This window comes from Pinus tabuliformis, chromosome 6, assembly GCF_031772625.1.
Source record: "Pinus tabuliformis cultivar Carrire ecotype Pingquan chromosome 6, CPIR1, whole genome shotgun sequence".
In the NCBI taxonomy this organism is placed as follows: domain Eukaryota; kingdom Viridiplantae; phylum Streptophyta; class Pinopsida; order Pinales; family Pinaceae; genus Pinus; species Pinus tabuliformis.
Window position 1 is genome coordinate 1098055674 of NC_142292.1, and position 17999 is coordinate 1098073672.

A 17999-nucleotide genomic window follows, 5' to 3' on the forward strand; every position below is an offset into this window, starting at 1 on the left:
ACACTGATTCACTCCCCTCTCAATATTTCCAACGATTAGTATCAAAGTAGGGTCCTTTAGTTTTAGTTTAACAACTGGAAGGCGAATCTCATAGTGCAGAGATGGGAAAGTCGAAGAAGAAAGCCATCAAAAGTTCAAAATAATCAAAGGAAGTATCTGGTTTTGCAGTTGATGAAGTGAATCAATTTGGTTGACCAACTCTTGAATTCGATGAAGCCAAATATGAGATATGGGAATCTAAAATGGAAGCCTATCTACAAGCTCATGGATATTATGTATGGAAATCTATTGTTTCTAGATACTCATCTACTGACGAATCTAGAAGGTACAATATGAAATCCATGAACGTAATTCTTGATGCTTTACCAAATCTTGTAAAATCGAAAGTTGATAAGTTCTTGTCAGCAAAAAGTCTTTAGAAGAAGCTCCATGATATCTACTCAAAGAAGTATGTAGGTCAAGATGAAAATAATGATGATGATTGTAATTTAGATGAAGTAGATGAGGAATAATAAGGAGTAGTAGATTTGGAAGAAAAAATCATTCGTGCCTTATGTGATCTTAACAAAGCAAGAAAGCAAAATAAGGCACTTGAAAAAGAAGTTTCCCTTCTAAGACATCAAGTGCATGAAGCATAACTGAAAGGAAAAAATTTGACAATCGACTTAGAAGAATATTTTCACAAGCATGAAGTAGAAGTCAATCAAAATTAAAAGGAACTTAACGCAACTCTAAGTGAAACGAACAGGCTCAAGGAATGGAAAAGGGAAAATTTACAGGATATTGAAAGGAAAGATCAAGAATGGATCAGTTGAAGATGAAAGAAAAAGAAGCAGGTAAATATCCATTAAATGAAGGAACAAGTTTCAAGTCCTCGCATATCAAGATTGATGAGTACCCTGATAGTGAGATTCCTCAGATACCAAATCAAAATGAAGGGCAAAATATGGTTAAAAATGTTGGGGTTCCAAGAAGCAATGTTGAAGGATTCAAGGACAAGGATCACCAAAACAATTGTACCACCTCCAAGAAAGAATGTATACAAAAGATCATCAAGACAAGACATCTCATCTAGGTATCGTGGTTTGTTTAATGGTTATTTATTCTCATGTTCTAACTTTAGGCATATGTTTAGGGATTCCAAAATCTATATCAAGTCTGATTATCAAATACATTATCAAAACCCTAGAAATAAGTAGGCAGGATCACAAGACATATTTCAAAATGACTTTACCGACAAAAAGTATATGTCGTTTTCTCCATCATTCAAACCCAAAATTGAATGTTACTAATGCCATAACTATGGGAATATAGATCACGATTGTAGGTACAAGATGGGATATTTCTTGAAAGGAAAACCTAACAATAGGTACAAGAAGGTCTAGAGAAGAATACAAAAGCAAGAAGATCAAGTTGATGGAAAAGTCTTTGTAGTCATGCTTTCAGGTTTTGTAAAATCGAAAGGTCATGCTGAATACACAATGGAAGATGTCAAGGTTTAGGATGATTTTCCCGAAGAGAGAGTTCATATGTTATTATGAAGAATCCAGTTTGATGACTCCGTATGAATGTTGAGGAGAGGGAGTCTATGTAGTAATTGTTGCATGCTTGAAGGATCTATCCTTTGACAGGTTGACAAAAGGCAGATGTGAAGACGTCGTCAAAGAAATGATCAACATTATGGGAAGATTGGTTAGCTTTGTGGAGTAGCAGGTTTGAAAAGCAGAGTCAAGGATTCAATACTAGGAGAACTTAGATGGAATCAACTGTAGAAACATACGAAGCATAAAATGTTAAGGGAAGAAAGGTAGTCTACCGCAGCAAGCGTAAAGGGAATATAATTAGTTAGGGGGAGAGAAGTAATTAAAGGAAGACAAGGTTTTTGCAAGAATTTCGCCAGGGGGAGTAACCCTTTGCCATTGATGTCAAAGGGGGAGAGAAATTAGGAAAAGAAGATCAAAGGCATGAAGTCAGGGGGAGCAGTGATCATAGGGGTAGTATGTGTTTCCATCAATGAAAAGGGGGATATTGTTACCTAATGTTGCCATTGATGCAAACATCAATTCCTGAACACTCTTAATATTCGTTCGAATTACATTAATGGAAGTTACAATGGTGAAGAAGCCCTAGAAGTACCACACTTGTTGAATATTTTGAGAATGAAGAACAATGAATTTTCCTCCATGACCATTTCTAGATGATGCTCCTCATCATACTGATTCTAATAGTATATGGCTCGTCACAAGATTCCTCACATTTGAGAGATATGCCCAGTCAAAGTTAAAAGTCCCCCTCATGTGGTAAAAGCCCCCAAATAAGGTGACATGATAGCTTATCATTGGTTCATTGGAATATAATAAATTCATTATGATTGAAGGGATAATGATCAAAAGGCAAATTATTTCAAATTTCATATAGTAATTTGATTTGGCTCCAAACAATGAAATTTGAAATTCAAATTTCATTTTTACCTCCTTTTGCATAAGTCACCTCCTTAAGAAGCCTTCTCTCACCTCTATAAAAAGTGGATCGTTCCCTCACAATTAACATCCAAGTATGGTCTACGACCTTGTATATTCTCGCAAATCCAAACATAAGGTTCTTGGGTTATTTTTCTTTTACTTGAGTAAATGATTTCTTGTTGGATTTTCTGTGATTTGTCCAGGCCTACTCGACCTTCCCTTAACAAGTATCTATGAAATTTTTTGGATAGTTTATTTCCATGGACCGAATGTTACTATCTTGATGCAACGCGGAAGAGAAGAGATAACACTTCTTTTTGTATTTCCTTATGATCTTATCTCGTCATTCTAATTGCAGTTGGAATTCAAAACGTTGGTAGAAGCTTTGTAATATAGTTTCTTTGGTCGTTTCTGGGTTCCCATCACCCGTTAAAAATCTGTTGGAACCTCAAAATTTCCATCTCTAAAGAATTCCTGTAAGTAATGGTTTACATTGTGAGTTCGATAGATGTCAAAATGCAATGGTATGTGTGAGTCAAAAATGCATTTAATGCATTATAATAGATCAATATCAATCTATGGGAAGTAGTGCAAATTATACACTGTGAAATTGTCATGAGTTTACACTTAGTGCGATTAGGAGCTGAGTACAATTACACTTCACTATTGTATCATTCGAAAACAAGGGAATGTGATCATAACCTGAGAAATTTATGTCTCGTGGTAATATAACACAATCCGAGCTAGTTAACTAGTGCGATGGCTAGTTAATTTGTAACACTTTGTTTATGCAAGTGTAATTTTTCTCTCATGTGACGAATTTGTATGCTGATCAAATTGGCTATGCATAGAGAGGCTAGGGAAATTGATTTAATTACACTATACTATAATTAAAAGGGAGATGTGATTTGAATCCTAATACCACCTGTGCATTAATGCAAGAGTTTAGATGTAGAGTGATTAGTGTGTCAAAATAACATCTATAACAAAATGCATTGATGGAGTATTTGCATATGTCATGAGTATGGTAGCTATGTGCTCTAATCAATGCATGTAAATCTTGATCTAATGGATTTGATGCATTAGTGACCATGGATTTGATATGTGTTAAAGTTTGCACATGGTGTTTTTTTACAAATAAGAAATTCCTATGCTCGTAATCATAGATATCATGTATGCACTAGCATTTTTGTAAGGGAATTGAGCAGTGGCTATTCTAATTGCAAGATAGAATGCGAGGGAAACTAAGCCTAATAAATGCATGTATGCAGAGATCTTTAGGCAACCTAAATATGTGATGCATTGAACTAAAGTCTTGTACAAACATATATTTCTTTGAAGTTGTTGCATTACAATATATGTGTTCAGAAACAAAGTATTGTCACTAATATTCATTTGATCAGGATGAGTATATGGAATTATGAGTTCGACATTGTGTTAAGGCCCATGTTATTAATGAAGATTGATTATCGTGTGAGCTCTTAGTAGAATGATTGTTTGAATTTGTTCTGATGCATGCACAAGGAATGGTTATGTGTTTTACCTCTGCATTGAGTATGGAAATGTAACAACATATGGAACAATGGATCAACCTATTGTGTAAAAAGAATACACCTAGACTAGATAAATTTCCAAATTTATTATGAGAAAATGGCTACCGATTATTTGAGCTCTATTGTGTATGGATGCATAGTATGTCGTGGTTTTAATTTTCATCCATCTGTGCAAAATAACAGTGTGGTTGAAAGTCAATGCACACACCCACGCATTAATCGAAATGGATGCCTACATATATTATTCCGTTCATAGATGACTATTAAGAATGGCTATGCAAGTTATATGTGCATACGATATATGTTCTAGTCATGTGCTTCCCTATTCAAGTTAGTTTGATGTTGTTGTTTGTTGATAGTGTTATCACTAGGTTGACACAGGTTAGCCTGTCTAACCTACTGTGTCAACCTAGTGATAACATATAGTAAAAGGTGTATGCTGCTATCGAGCTTATTGGTCAAAGAGAAATGTTGTTAGGGTTTGAGATGCTGATGATGTATGAGAATAGAATGATTATCACAATATTACATAAATTTTTTGTGTTAGTGAGTTTTATATTTAGTTGGTGAGTAGAGAATATAGTTGGCAAAGAACAAAAAGGAGACAAAGTTGCTGAGGTTGTCCAACTAGGGATTGGTGCAGAAGCATATTTGGATAATGCTAGGGGTTGATGTACAAATTGAGTAGAGAAAGATTTGATTGACCAAATATTACATTATAGGTTGTTTTATATTGATTATTAAGCAAAGGTGGATCCTATCTTAAAATTGTGAAACATGGTCTGCTAGTGTGAGTTGAAGGTCAGAGCCTTCAGGGAAAGTTGCAAATTGTTGAGCATGGTGGAAGAGTGGTGCAAGGTAGGAGAATGGATTCTCCTTTAGGTTTGTGTCCGAGAACACTTCATCGTGGAAGGGTGGTTCTAGGGAAGGCTGGAGCTTGTGTAGGGAATTGGAGCATCCTTTTAGTCGGAGTTGGTAAATAGGGTGTTGGTGCATCCTTCAGGTTGGAGCCTATAAACAAGGGGGTTGGGGCCTCCTTCAATTGGAGCTAAAAATATTGAAATTTGGAGCTTCCTAATTGATGTAATCTATTGAAGACAAATATAAAGAAGCGCATTGTGGTTTTGGTTTTTCTCCTGGAAGGATTTCCACCTGAAATTCTCTAGTGTACTGTATTTATTATTGTCCATTGTCGAATGGTGTTGATGATTGATTTATGTTTATCTGATGCTAATGTCAGTTAATGCTATGTAAAGTAAAAATTATATAATTGAAGAGAAATACTGATTCACTCCCCTCTCAGTATTTCCAACAATTGGTATCAGAGCAGGTTCCTTCAATAGCAGTTTAATAACTGGAAATCAAATTTCATAGTGCAGATATTAGAAAGTCAAAGAAACAAGCTGCCAAACATTCAAATGAATCAAAGGAAGTCTCCAGTTTTGTAGTTTATGAAGTGAATCAAGTTGGTTCACTAAATCATGAATTTGATGAAGCCAAATATGAGATATAGGAATCTAGAATGGAAGCCTATCTGCAAGCTCATGGATATGATGTATGACAATTTGTTTATTTTGGAGACACATCTGCTGACGAATCTAGAAGGTACAGTACGAAATCCATGAAGGTAATTCTTGATGCTTTTCCAGATCTTGTAAAATCCAAAGTTGACCAGTGCTCATCAACCAAAAGTCTTTGGAAGAAGCATCATGATCTCTACTCGAAGAAGTATGCAGGTGAAGATGAAAATAATGATGGTGATTATGATTTAGATGAAGCAGATGAGGAGAAGGAGTAGTATATTTTGAAGAAAAATTGTTTAGTACATTATGTGATATTAAGAAATAAATAAAGCAAAATAAGGCACTAGAAGAAGAAGTTTCCCTTCTAAGACATCAAGGGTAGGAAGAAAAAATGAAAGGAAAATTTTTGACAAGCCAATTAGAAGAATTTGTTCAAAAGTGCGAGGCAGAAGTCAATCAAAAGAAAAAGGAACTTGACATAGGTCTAACTGAAACCAATAGGCTCAAGGAATGGCAAAAGGAACATTTACAGGATATTGAAAGGAAAGATCAAGAAATGGATCAATATGAAGGCAAAATAAGTATGTAAAACTCCATGCAAAGAAGGAACAAGTTTCAAGTCCTCGTAGGGAAATATTGATGAGAAGAATGATAACATGATCCCTCAAATGACAAATCAAAATGAAGGACAAAATATGGTTAAAAATGTTATGGCTCCAAGTAGCAATGTTGAACGATTCAAGGATAAGGATCAACGAAAGACTGCACCATCTCCAAGAAAGAATGTCTACAGAAGATCATGAAGATAGCACATCTCGTCCAGGTACCCTAGTTTGTTTAATGGTTATTGCTTCTCATGTTATAACTTCGAGCATATGGCCAGGGATTGCAGAATATATGACAGGGCTGATTATCAAAGGCACTATAAAAACCCTAAAAGCAAGTCGGTAGAATCACAAGACATGTTTCAAAATGACATTGCCACTAGAAAGTATATGTCATCTGATCCATCATTCATAACCAACATTGAATTTTACAAATTCCATAACTATGGGCAAATAGCTTGTGATTGCAGGTACATGATTGAATCTTAAATTAAATACATCCCTAACACTAGGTACAAGAAGGTCTAGAGAAGAATACAAAAGCAAGAATATCAAGAGGATGGAAAAGTATCTTCAGTCATGCTTTCAGGTTTTGTAAAATCAAAAGGTCATGATGAATCTACAATGGAAGATGTCAAGGTTCATGATGATCTGACCAAAGAGCTTGGTCATATGTTATTATGAAGAATCCAGTTTGATGACTCCCTATGAATGTCGAAGAGAGGGAGTCTATGTAGCAGTGATTACACACTTGAATATCTAACCTTTGACAGGTTGAAAGATAACAAATGTGAAGAAGTCGCTAGAGCAATGATCAACATTGTGGACAGATTAGTCAACTTTGTGGAGCAACAAGTTTGAAAAGCAAAGTCATGGATAGAATTCTAGAAGAAATCAAATGGAATCAATTGTAGAAACCCATGAAGCATATCATTTTGGGGGGAGAAAGGTAGTCTACTGCAACAAGCATCAAAAGAATTTAATTGGTTGGGGGGAGAGAAAAAATTAAAGGAATACATGGTTTTTGCAAGAATTTTTTTAGGGGAGTAACCCTTTTCCATTGATGTTAAAAGGACATATAAATCAGGAAAAGAAGATCAAAGGCATGACATTAGGGGGAGCAGTGATCACAGGGGGAGTATGTGTTGCTATCAATGAAAGAGAGGGATATTGTTGAATGCTGTTGCATTTGATGCCAACATTGGTTCTTGAAGGCTCTTAATATTCATCGATATTACATTAATGGAAGATCTATTGGTCAAGAAGCCCTAGACGCCCACTTGTTGAATATTTTGAGAATGAAAATTAGTGAATTTTCCTCTGTGACCATGGCCATCTGATGCTTCTCGTCATACTCATTCTAACATTATATATATGTCTCATCATGAGTGATGAGCCTCAGTATTGAAACAAGAATGCTGCAACTCCCAAGGCTACCAACTTAAATTATCAACCCGGGGTTCATACAAACTTAAGAGGTGTCGACACTATATGTGTAACATACAATGTGTCCTTCTTTCGTTGATACAATGTAATGGAGTGAATGTCATGAAATCAAAGCCTAAACTAATTGCAGAAATGGAAATGTTACTATCAAAAGAAATTAATCCTAGGGAAGAACAACAGTTTGTAATTGAAATCTTAAGAGCATGAATTCAAATAAATAGGCCTAATCTACTTTGCAAAAAGGCATGTCCTAATTAGTGTTTATTCTTCCTAAATCATGGATTTACAGCCTAGGGTCATGATTCAAGCCTAAGAGACAAAAACCAAGCTTTTGGAGCAAATATGGTCAAGTTTACATGTGCTACAAGAGGTTGATATAGGCGAAACATAATTACTACAAGTGAAGCAAAATTGGTATAGGAGGAGATAATTCACCGAACGACTAAGTAAATAAAATAAAAATGTGATGGGAATTTTTTTTATTATTAATTAGGATGTCTTAGGTCTCCATTACAAGCAGAATCAATCCAAAATACTCCTGTTAACACGTGCTAAAAAATAGCAGAAAATTACTATTCTAAAAACTGTAAATTTATAAACTAGTGAGCTAGTTAACCTATCAAATTCCTAACCTAATAAAGTGAAAATGAAATGGGTTAAATTTTGTTATTAAGTTATTTATTTTTTATTTCTTAATGACCTAATACAAGTGGAATCAATTCAAATGAAGCTCATTAACACGTTCTAAAAAATAGCAGAAAATTACTACTATTTTGATACAAGAGACTTCCAGAAATTCTAGATTTATGAACTAGTAAACCAATCCAAGTAGCTCAATGATGAAGATGAATTTTCAAAGTTGTTCTAAAGAAGCATCAATATAACAAAAGAAGCATCAATACAAAATGCAGAAATAGGAAAAACAAGAATAAGAGATGCATGTGAACAAGAAGTGAAAAGAAGAAGAAAAAAATATACAAAAGGGCTTTGAGGCTCCTGGGATGGCCAAAACCAAGGAAACTTAGAGTCTTAGAAAGGAGACAAAACTTTAGAAACTAAATATGGCACTAGACTTCATTATTTGAATCAATCCAAGTACATCCCTGCTAGAAATGGAAGTGGAGCTACAAAAATACCAGTTTTCTCCACAAGAAGACTAAGAAATACATGTCTCTAGAGGAAAATTCGAATTGGTACTCATACAAAATGACAAGGAAGAAATCTCCTTGAAAGACGAAATCTTTACCCTCCAAAATCCCTCAGATAGTGGATTTGGTTCCCAACACTAGGAATCTGCATTAAATGACAAGGAACACATTCTTAGATTTTCTGAATCACCGAAGCTCCAAAATTTGTGCAATAATTTCATAATATCCTGTTGATTTATTATCCAATATTGATCCTCTTGTAGTAGGGAGAAAGTCCCTAAATTATCTCAACCTCTATGTTAGGGTCCTATATTTCATAGGATGAGTTATTTCGACCTGATGATTTATATTTGAAAAAATGTAAATGCTGTTTCATGTTTGAAATTTATTTCCAAAAGAAAATGAAAAATATGTATATAGAAAAAGAAAAAGAAAAATAAATAGTAGGGGACAGAAAAAATAGAATAAAGAAAGAAATGAAAGAAAATAAAATAAAAACAAAAAGATAAAAATATATGAAAATGTCCCCCTAGGTGAGCAAGTCTAAATGCCACCAAGAAAAATCAAAATTGCATGAAAGCTTACTACAAGAATTTTTGTAAATAAAGTGTGCAACTTGTTTAAATGCCACATTGTGAATAGGAGAATTATAAATAGGTAGTCTAATCACATTGTTTAAACGTGATTAGTTTCAAAATATATTTAATTAGGTGAGTGAATAAATCAATCACACAGTTTAATTGTAATTGAGTTTGATTAGTGTAGTTAATAACACTATTTAATCATGGTTAACATACATAGAAAAAATAATCACAAAACCTTAGAAAAATCAATAAATGGGCTTGCAAATTAAAATGTGCCTTTAGAATAGATTAGATATGCTTAGGATAAATTAACTAGGTTTAAAATAATTAACAGTGTCATTTAATCACGATTAACCATTTGTAATAATGCATTTGGCGCTAAGTTTGGGTTTGATGACAAAATGAAAAAATAGTTCCGCCGACGGGATTATCAACTGTGCGCAAATAAACTGTCAAGACCTTCCTCGCTCGGATCAACGACGGGGAAGTATTTTCGCCCCCCCCCCCAAGCTCCATTCCACATTATCCATGGGGGGGAGGGTCCAAAATCCCCGCTACGTGTCACCCACACATCATTTTAGACCCCCCCAAGCCTTTTAAATCATCACCCCCACTGCCCCCTCGAAAAGTTGTGCAGCATTGACCATTTGTTTCCTCACCATTCCCTATCCGCCACAACACCCTTCTCAACCCCACTCACTGTCCACCACCTCAGCATAGTGGACCCCACTCCCCTAACCTTCCTTTCCGTTTAACTCGTCCCATGAATCTGTATCACTCCCAATCATAGACCTCCATGTGGCACTCCCCTTCCCACGTCAGCAAACCGTTACGCCCATTAAATTGTCCCGTTCCCTTTGCAACGGATTTGCTTCTTGTAGCGGTAAAAGCCGAACAGTAAAAAGCCAAAGGTAATTTAAAAATTGCCTTATTAAGCACAGTTAAAACCACAAACTCCTTTCTTTCACCTGTTTTGCACGACTTGTACAAGCTCTCATCCTCCACGCTATTGTAGTAAATAGAAAATTGCTCAGCGATAATGATCTAGTCGCTTTTAGAGACCCCACTCCAGCATCTTGAGTTAGCCTTCTGTTCTAGGTAATCCTAGTGTCATCATCCCCCCACTGTTACTTTTAAAGAGTGACAATGCCTCCTAAGGTAAGGACCCCTAAGGACAAGGGAAATAAGCCAAAGGAAAATCCCATGCTACCCCCTCCTATTGATCTAGATCATCTACCCTTAGTTGATATGCAGTATAAAATCATTGAAACTAACTGTGAATTCGACTTGTTCGAACTTTACAGTTGGTTGAAGAATAAATTATTAGATCAAAGTGATGAATTGAATCTATCAGAGTCTACCCTCCCTCAATACATGTTCCCACATACCCATCACTTCCATGAACTAGTCTCCTGGTGTCAATTGAACTATGTCCCCTCCCAAAGAGCAATTATGAACCGAAATGGTGAAATTATGATCACCATAACCGCCGAAACCATATCTCAAATGCTCCAAGTGGCAATTCTGGAGTCTTATAATCCACTTTCAGTAGACTCTCTCAAAAATCTCTACAAGAACTTAACCTTCCCTTAGAGAGTGAAAATATTCGAAATATTTCTTCCCGAACATGCCCAATTACCTAAAACAAACCCTCTATAATCATCTTCTATGTTCCCTGAGGTAACCAAGCATATCATAAGCATAATCCCATACCTACTTGGTTATCACTCTGATCAGTGGGTTGATGAGGCCATTGTTGGCTTCCTCTCAATTTTTACCACTAGTGAGAAACTTGTTGTTTTTAATTATAGTAAATTTATTGCAGAGGAAATGCATGAGAAATTGATGTAGTTTCCTACAGAGGGAGATTTCAAATATGCTGTTGTGTTAATTTATATGTTTATTTATCATCAAGTAGACAAGTTTCCCTTCATTCTACAGAAGATGGATGAGCAGGGTATTGCTCAATCGATTATACATTGGACCTCTCTGGTTAGGAGAAACTCCACCAAATTCAATTTCATAGACTATGTGGATCAATTTCTTTATGTAGTTATTTGTCTGCTACACAGTGATTTGGAGCCTAGGACAGGAGCAAATATTAAGAAGGTTTTGCATCTTAGTGACCAGGTGAAGACATGTGACTGGTATTTACACCAGAATTACACAGAGATCAGAGTCTATGGGTGTGAAATTCCACGCTATAGGCTACCAAAATTTGTTCCCATGAGACTGTTCTCATTAGAATACATTAGACAAATGATACATATGGATGACTTGCATTTTGTGGCAGCCAAGAAAACGAAACAATTTAAAATCAAAGCATAGGTAGGACCTTTTGTGTGCAATACCACGACAATTGGTAAAGAAGCAGATTCCCTGTTGAAGCAACTAAACTTCAAACTAAGCTTCACTTGGTCTTATGACCCTTTTGGCATGATTTCAAAGTTGAGGGTGGAGTAGAAGACTACTCCCTAGACACATACTCCTCAGCCAGATATCGAGTAGTACATGAATCGAGACTAGTGGGAGGAAAACAACTTACAGAAGGCAGAGGAGCATGTTTTATCTACAACCACCTCACAGACACCCATCCCTGGAAAAACATGATAAAAGGCCTAGAGAAGAAGAGTCTTCTCTAGTAACAGAGATTGAAGCTAAGAAATTTTTAATCTACACTAAGAAGCCTAAAAATAATCCACCACCAGTCTTTATACAAGAGGAAGAAGGGAAGACTACCATAGCCATGTCAGGTAAACATACTTCAACAACATCAGAAGACATCTTTGTAGGTATAAGACACGCGGGCGTTTTTTTAGGCTCTCCATCTTCCTTTGTTTCTCAAGATCCTCCAGAAACACCACAAACATGGGACTTGGCTCAAGATACTGTTGAGCCTAATATTTTTTCCAAATACAGGGCAATAAAAAAGAGGAACAAGATGCTGAAAGACACAACATACACACAATTCTATAAGCATTGGTGTGGTAGCCTTAGGGTTGCATCAAATTGAATAGCAAAACAAGCAAAGAAAAAGAAAAAGAAAAAGAAAATCAAATCAACAATCATATTTACATATTTTATAGAGAAGAAGTAAATTTTATAAAGATGAAGCTGCCGAAGGATTGCCTTCTGCAGCTAAAACTTGCATGGTGGGGTTCTCACGTATATGCTGATAGAAAGATTCTCTGGTAAGTGGTTTTTGGTAGATGCGCACCCGATGCCCGTTTTCTTTAAAAGAAGAATCAGATCGATCGATAGTGGCCAGCGTAAGAGTACCATTGTCGTGCACTTTCTTTATTTGATAGGGGCCTAACCACCTAGTCTGCAGTTTGCCAGGGAAGTCTTGAAACCTGGAGTCATAAATAAGTGCCCAGTCGCCCTCATGAAATGTCTTTTTCTTAATCAGGGCATTGTGCCATTTGGCTCTTTGCTGTTGAATGAGTGCAGTATGCTGTAGATCCAGTAGCCGAATTTCATCTAATTCGTTCATCTGCTATAACCTGTTAACTTGGGCTTCAGTTAAATCTAGTCCCACTTCCTGGGCTGCTCTTAGTGTTTGTATTTCAAATTATATGGGAAAAATGGGTTCCTTACCAAATACCAGTTGATATGGAGAGTATCCAGTAATGTTTCTCCAAGTTGTGCGATACGCCCACAAGGCCTCTGGCAGTCGAACAGTCTAGTCTCGTCGATGTGATGAGACTTTCTTTGTTAGAATAGCTTCGATAACTTTGTTGGTGCTCTCCACCTGCTTGTTCGCCTACGGGTGATACGAAGAAGTAATTCTGTGTGTGATGTGATGATTCTTCAGTGTAGCAGCGATCTTGTGACCCATGAATTGTGGCCCCCCATCAGTAATTACTTCTCTAGGTAAGCCATACCGCACAAAAATTTCGAAAAGAAAATTAATAACAGTTTCCTCTGTTGCTCTTGGTAACACTACTGCTTCCACCCACTTAGTTACATATTCTGTTGCAACCAATATATACGATTTCTGGTTGGATGATGGTTTGATCAGCCCAATGAAATCTAATGCCCAACACTCAAAGGGTTCTATCACCAGCTGTGGATGCAGGGGCATTTCATCAGATTGGCCAGGGCGGCCCATCCTTTGGCAACTATCACATGCCTAGACAAATTTCTTAGCATCTTTAAAAATAGTGGGCTAGTAGTAGCCCATCTGTAGAATTTTATGTCCAGTTCTGTGATCTGCAAAGTGTCCACCGCAAGGTCCATCATGATAGGCTTTTAAGATATCATAAATTTCGTCTTCCCTGATGCACCTGCGGATGTGCATATCGGCTCCTGTGTGGAAAAGGTATCCTCCAATCCAGGAGAAACGAGTGCTACGCTGTACAATCAATTTCCTTTCTCTTGTTGTCAGATGTTTGGGCAATTTTCCGACTACTAAGTAATTCGCCACATCCGCATACCATGGCATTTTTACAGCCACAACAAACAAATGTTCATCCGGGAACTGATCCTCCACCGCCACTGTATCGTCTGTTCTTGGCACTCAGGAGAGGAAGTCTGCCACGAGGTTCTGCTTCCCTGGTTGATCCCTTATAGTTATGTCAAATTCTTGCAAAAGTAGTAACCAGCGAGTCACTCTTCCATTTGTAATGGGTTTATTTGCTAAGTATTTAATAGCAAAGTGATCAATATACAAAACTACAGGGTATCCAGTTATATAGTGTCTAAATTTGTTGATAGCATAAATAATAGCTAGAAACTCCTTTTCTATTACCGTGTAATTCAACTCGGTAGGAGTTAAGTTTTTGCTGATGTAATATGTAGCATAGGGTTTCTTGTCTTCTTCTTGCCCAAGAATGCTCCAATAGCTGTATCTGATGCATCTGATGAAATCTGGAAGGGTATATCCCAATTCGGGCCTCGTAATACTGGTGCTGTTAATACTGTTATGCTCATATACCAATAGGTGTCATATTTCATGATTGACTTGTTGAGCTCTATAATATGTTCATCCCTTTCCTTGTTGCAAAGGTTTTCCATATTGCCAAAAAATCAAAAAATGTAAAAAATGTAAAGAGGGTATGCCCTAAAAGAAAAATCAAAGGGTAAAAAGAATAAAATGGTAAAAAAAGTGAAAGAAATGAACCCCAAACAAAAATAGACCAGGAAAGTGTGCAAGTCCAAAATGTCGCTACTTTTTCATTTTCTGTAAATAAAGCATTGTGTGCAGCTTGTTAATTTATGCCACAATGGATGAATGGCCAAATAGCTTAATCTTGGCTGGTCCATATTTGAATTTCCTGTTTTAGAGATAGAGAATAAAGTCTGACCAAACTATTTAATCTTGGCAGATAAGTAGATAGGTAGAGTAAATAAAAAGGAGCTCAACAGTTAAATCTGAGCCCTTGGATGTAATAAGTGCAGACTTAGGTAGGCTTGCCATGCAAAGAAAAGAAAAGTTGATGAGGGTTTGCTAGTTTAAATGCACGCAAAGAAAGAAGGAAAAATGCTAGGACTAAAGTAGGCAGGGTAGGTAGATGGTGTTGCAGAGTGATACTTGTGATGGATCATGTTTCTAAAAAGTGTTAACTTTCACCTCTATCACAAGTGCAATGGCGGACATATACTTGAAGCAGCTCAAGTGAGGCAAGGTTGAATAACTAACTCCCCTTCATACTTTTCCCTAATCATTTACTAATTTCCCCCCTAAAAATATTAAGAATATGTTCTTAATATCACCAAAAAACCATTCATTTCATTTCATAAACTCATTTCCTTAAGTAAATCCCTACTTTACTTGGGAAAATATATAAGGCCACCTACAAACCCCTTTTCCCACTTTAGCCTAAGTTTTAATACGAAAAACATTTTAACTTAGTGCTGGTTCATTACATTTTTTCATATTAACGTTTAACATGTAATATATAACTGCTGCTTTAATACCCTTCCCCGTATTATGTAAATATATAAAAAACTCCAAAAATATTAATATTCCCTCCCCGATCGATTACGATCATATCACTGTTTAACAGGGATTAACGAGTTTAATTGAAACTTGTTAATAACCTTTCCGACGCGCCATCATGGAGTTAATTAACCATCTAGGTTAATTAATAACCAAGGCCCTGAACCCATCAAAACGCGCCTGAAAACCATTAAAATCATTTAGAAACATGCCGACCCCACTGCTTAATGCTCCGCCAAGTTCAAAGCCCGTCCACCATCCGATCTGGGCTTGACCATCAGACGGTCGACGATCATTTTGCAACCCACCTTTTGACCGCCTTTTAACACACGACCAGCCGACGGTTTTACCCCCGTACCTCTACCACGTGTCGCCCATCCGGGGTGTTCGCTCCCTCCCGGCCTGAAACCGCCCAGCCCAAAAGCAGTGCGGGGCAAAACTGCTTACCACCACCCCGCTGATGTCATCTGCTGACATCCTTCGTCCTTTCGTTGACGCCACCCACCACGTCCTCTACAACGTCATCTGCCGCTGTACTTCCGCTGACGTCATCTGTACTGATTACGTCATCCTCCCGATCAAATAAAAAAATCCTGCCAAAACTTCATTTTGTCGAATAAAACGGTAAAATGTCATTTTTGCAATACATTACGCCCCACGCTCTCCTGCAAAATAAAATCGATTGAGTTCACAGTTCCAGTCTCTCGATCGCCTCCTGACCAGAAAGGACTCCAACAACGAGCTCGCAACCTCAACCAACCTGCCATTTTATAGTTTCTTCCTCTTTATACACAATTTAAACCAAACAGAGGGACTTCCGAGTTTGCAGAAGAAAGAAATGAAGATATACAGGGATATTTGCTACCCTAACCAGTGGACCTTTAGAGACATGAATTTCTAGAGGAAAGATGATCATAAGACACGTTAGCAGTTTTGTTTTACCAGACAACGATGAGCAGGGGTCAAATCAGAATTAAAGAGTATCAGAACAACATTAAAGTGTATCAGAGCAGATCAAAGGGTGTCAGAGCAGAATTAAAGTATGACAGATTAGAATTAAAGAGTAGCAGAGCATAATTAAAGTGTATCAGATCAGAATTAAAATATGACAGATCAGAATTCAAGAGTATCAGTTAAGACAGGCAGCTAGCGTAGAGTAAGAAGACTAGCTGTTTCTATTTTACTTGTAAATTATTATTACTCACCCTAGATATTATCTCACAGCTGTTATGAGATATTTGTTGTACAAATTTGTTGCATAAATACCCCCTCCATTGGAGTATTGAGGGTGGATTCCTAGACTCTGCTGTAATATTGAAATTTTGGAATAAAGAGCTGTTGGAATCAACTGTTGTATGGCCTACTAGATGAAGAATTGAAGCAGAGGACTTGTCACAGATTTCTTGAATCAACCTCTGGACCAATAAGTCCTCTATATCTTGTGTTTTACAGTTTTCTTGTTTATTATATCATTTGTGTTTCATAATCTGAATGATAAAGAAAAGGTTAATTTCAGAATATGCTTGATTGCACTTTGTTTTCAGTCTTTATTGTTCTCTGTGTTTTCTTCAGAATTAGAATAAGCAGTGAAATCTTAATTGCTCCTGTTTCCTAATTCTTTCATGTTGATTATTTGTTAAAGAATACTTCACTGCTCCTTATCAATAATCATCCATTTTCCCTCTTTAAATAGGTTGAAGGATTCTTAACTTCCCTTCACCCAATTTGAGCCCATTCCATCTGTTTCAAGTCTCTATTTGTTCCCTGTTTGACTACCTTGCTCTGTGAAGCCATCCTCTGTTAAGAAACCAAATCCAGAAAGCCATCTTCTTTGACTCCATTAGCCCAATGGACTGAACTACTCTGTTTTACCTCTCTGTTATATCAAATCTCACCGCCCAAACTCAAACAAAACCCTTGAACTTCATAACTATTCTAATACCTTTAAAAACAAAGCTAAATCATAAAGAGAGAGCCCTCTCTGGATACAGATGGGCTAGATTCTGTATCTAAAAGATTGGTCTGTGGTTACCTCGGCCTCCTTTCCCCTTCTTACAACTTCTGGGAAAACCTGAGTGATAACAGATACTAACTGTTTCAAATCTGTGAAGGCAATGTCACATTTATCAGTCCATATAAAATCAACATTTCCTGTCAAGGCATATAATGGTGCAACAATTTGTGAAAAGTTCTTTATAAATCTGCGATAATATCCAACAAATCCCAGAAAATTACGTACCTCTGTTTGAGTGCATGGAGTAGCTAATAAGAGGATTACCTGTATCTTTACTGGATCTACCTGAATTCCAGCTGCTGAAATGTAATGACCCAGAATCAGGCCTTCTGTCATCATCATATGACATTTCTCATGACTTAAGAAAAGTCTAGTAGCAATACACCATTCTAGGACTTTCTCCAATGTCTGTAATGCTTGATCAAAGTCATCCCCATAGGGTGTAAAATCATCCACGTACACTTCCAATCCCTCATTTATCAAGTCTGAAAAAATACTGAGTATGGCTCTTTGGAATGTAGCAGGTGCGTTGCATAATCCAAAAGGCAATACCCTATAAGCAAATGTTCCCCAAGGGCAGGTGAAAGTAGTTTTATCCTGGTCTTTAGGGGCAATTTGAATTTGGTTGTAGCCACTGAAGCCATCCAGGAAAGAGAAGAACTTCTTTCCTGCCAATTTATCTAGAACCTGGTCGATAAATGGAAGGGGAAAATGGTCTTTTTG

General features: G+C 36.8%; 1 protein-coding gene across 1 annotated transcript; it reads right to left on the minus strand.

Moving 5' to 3' along the window:
* Positions 1–12421: 12421 nt before the first annotated feature.
* Positions 12422–12814, minus strand: LOC149262751 (uncharacterized). The gene has a single exon (XM_089381815.1). It carries the CDS (start codon positions 12812–12814, stop codon positions 12422–12424), a length of 393 nt encoding a protein of 130 aa, XP_089237941.1.
* Positions 12815–17999: the final 5185 nt, after the last annotated feature.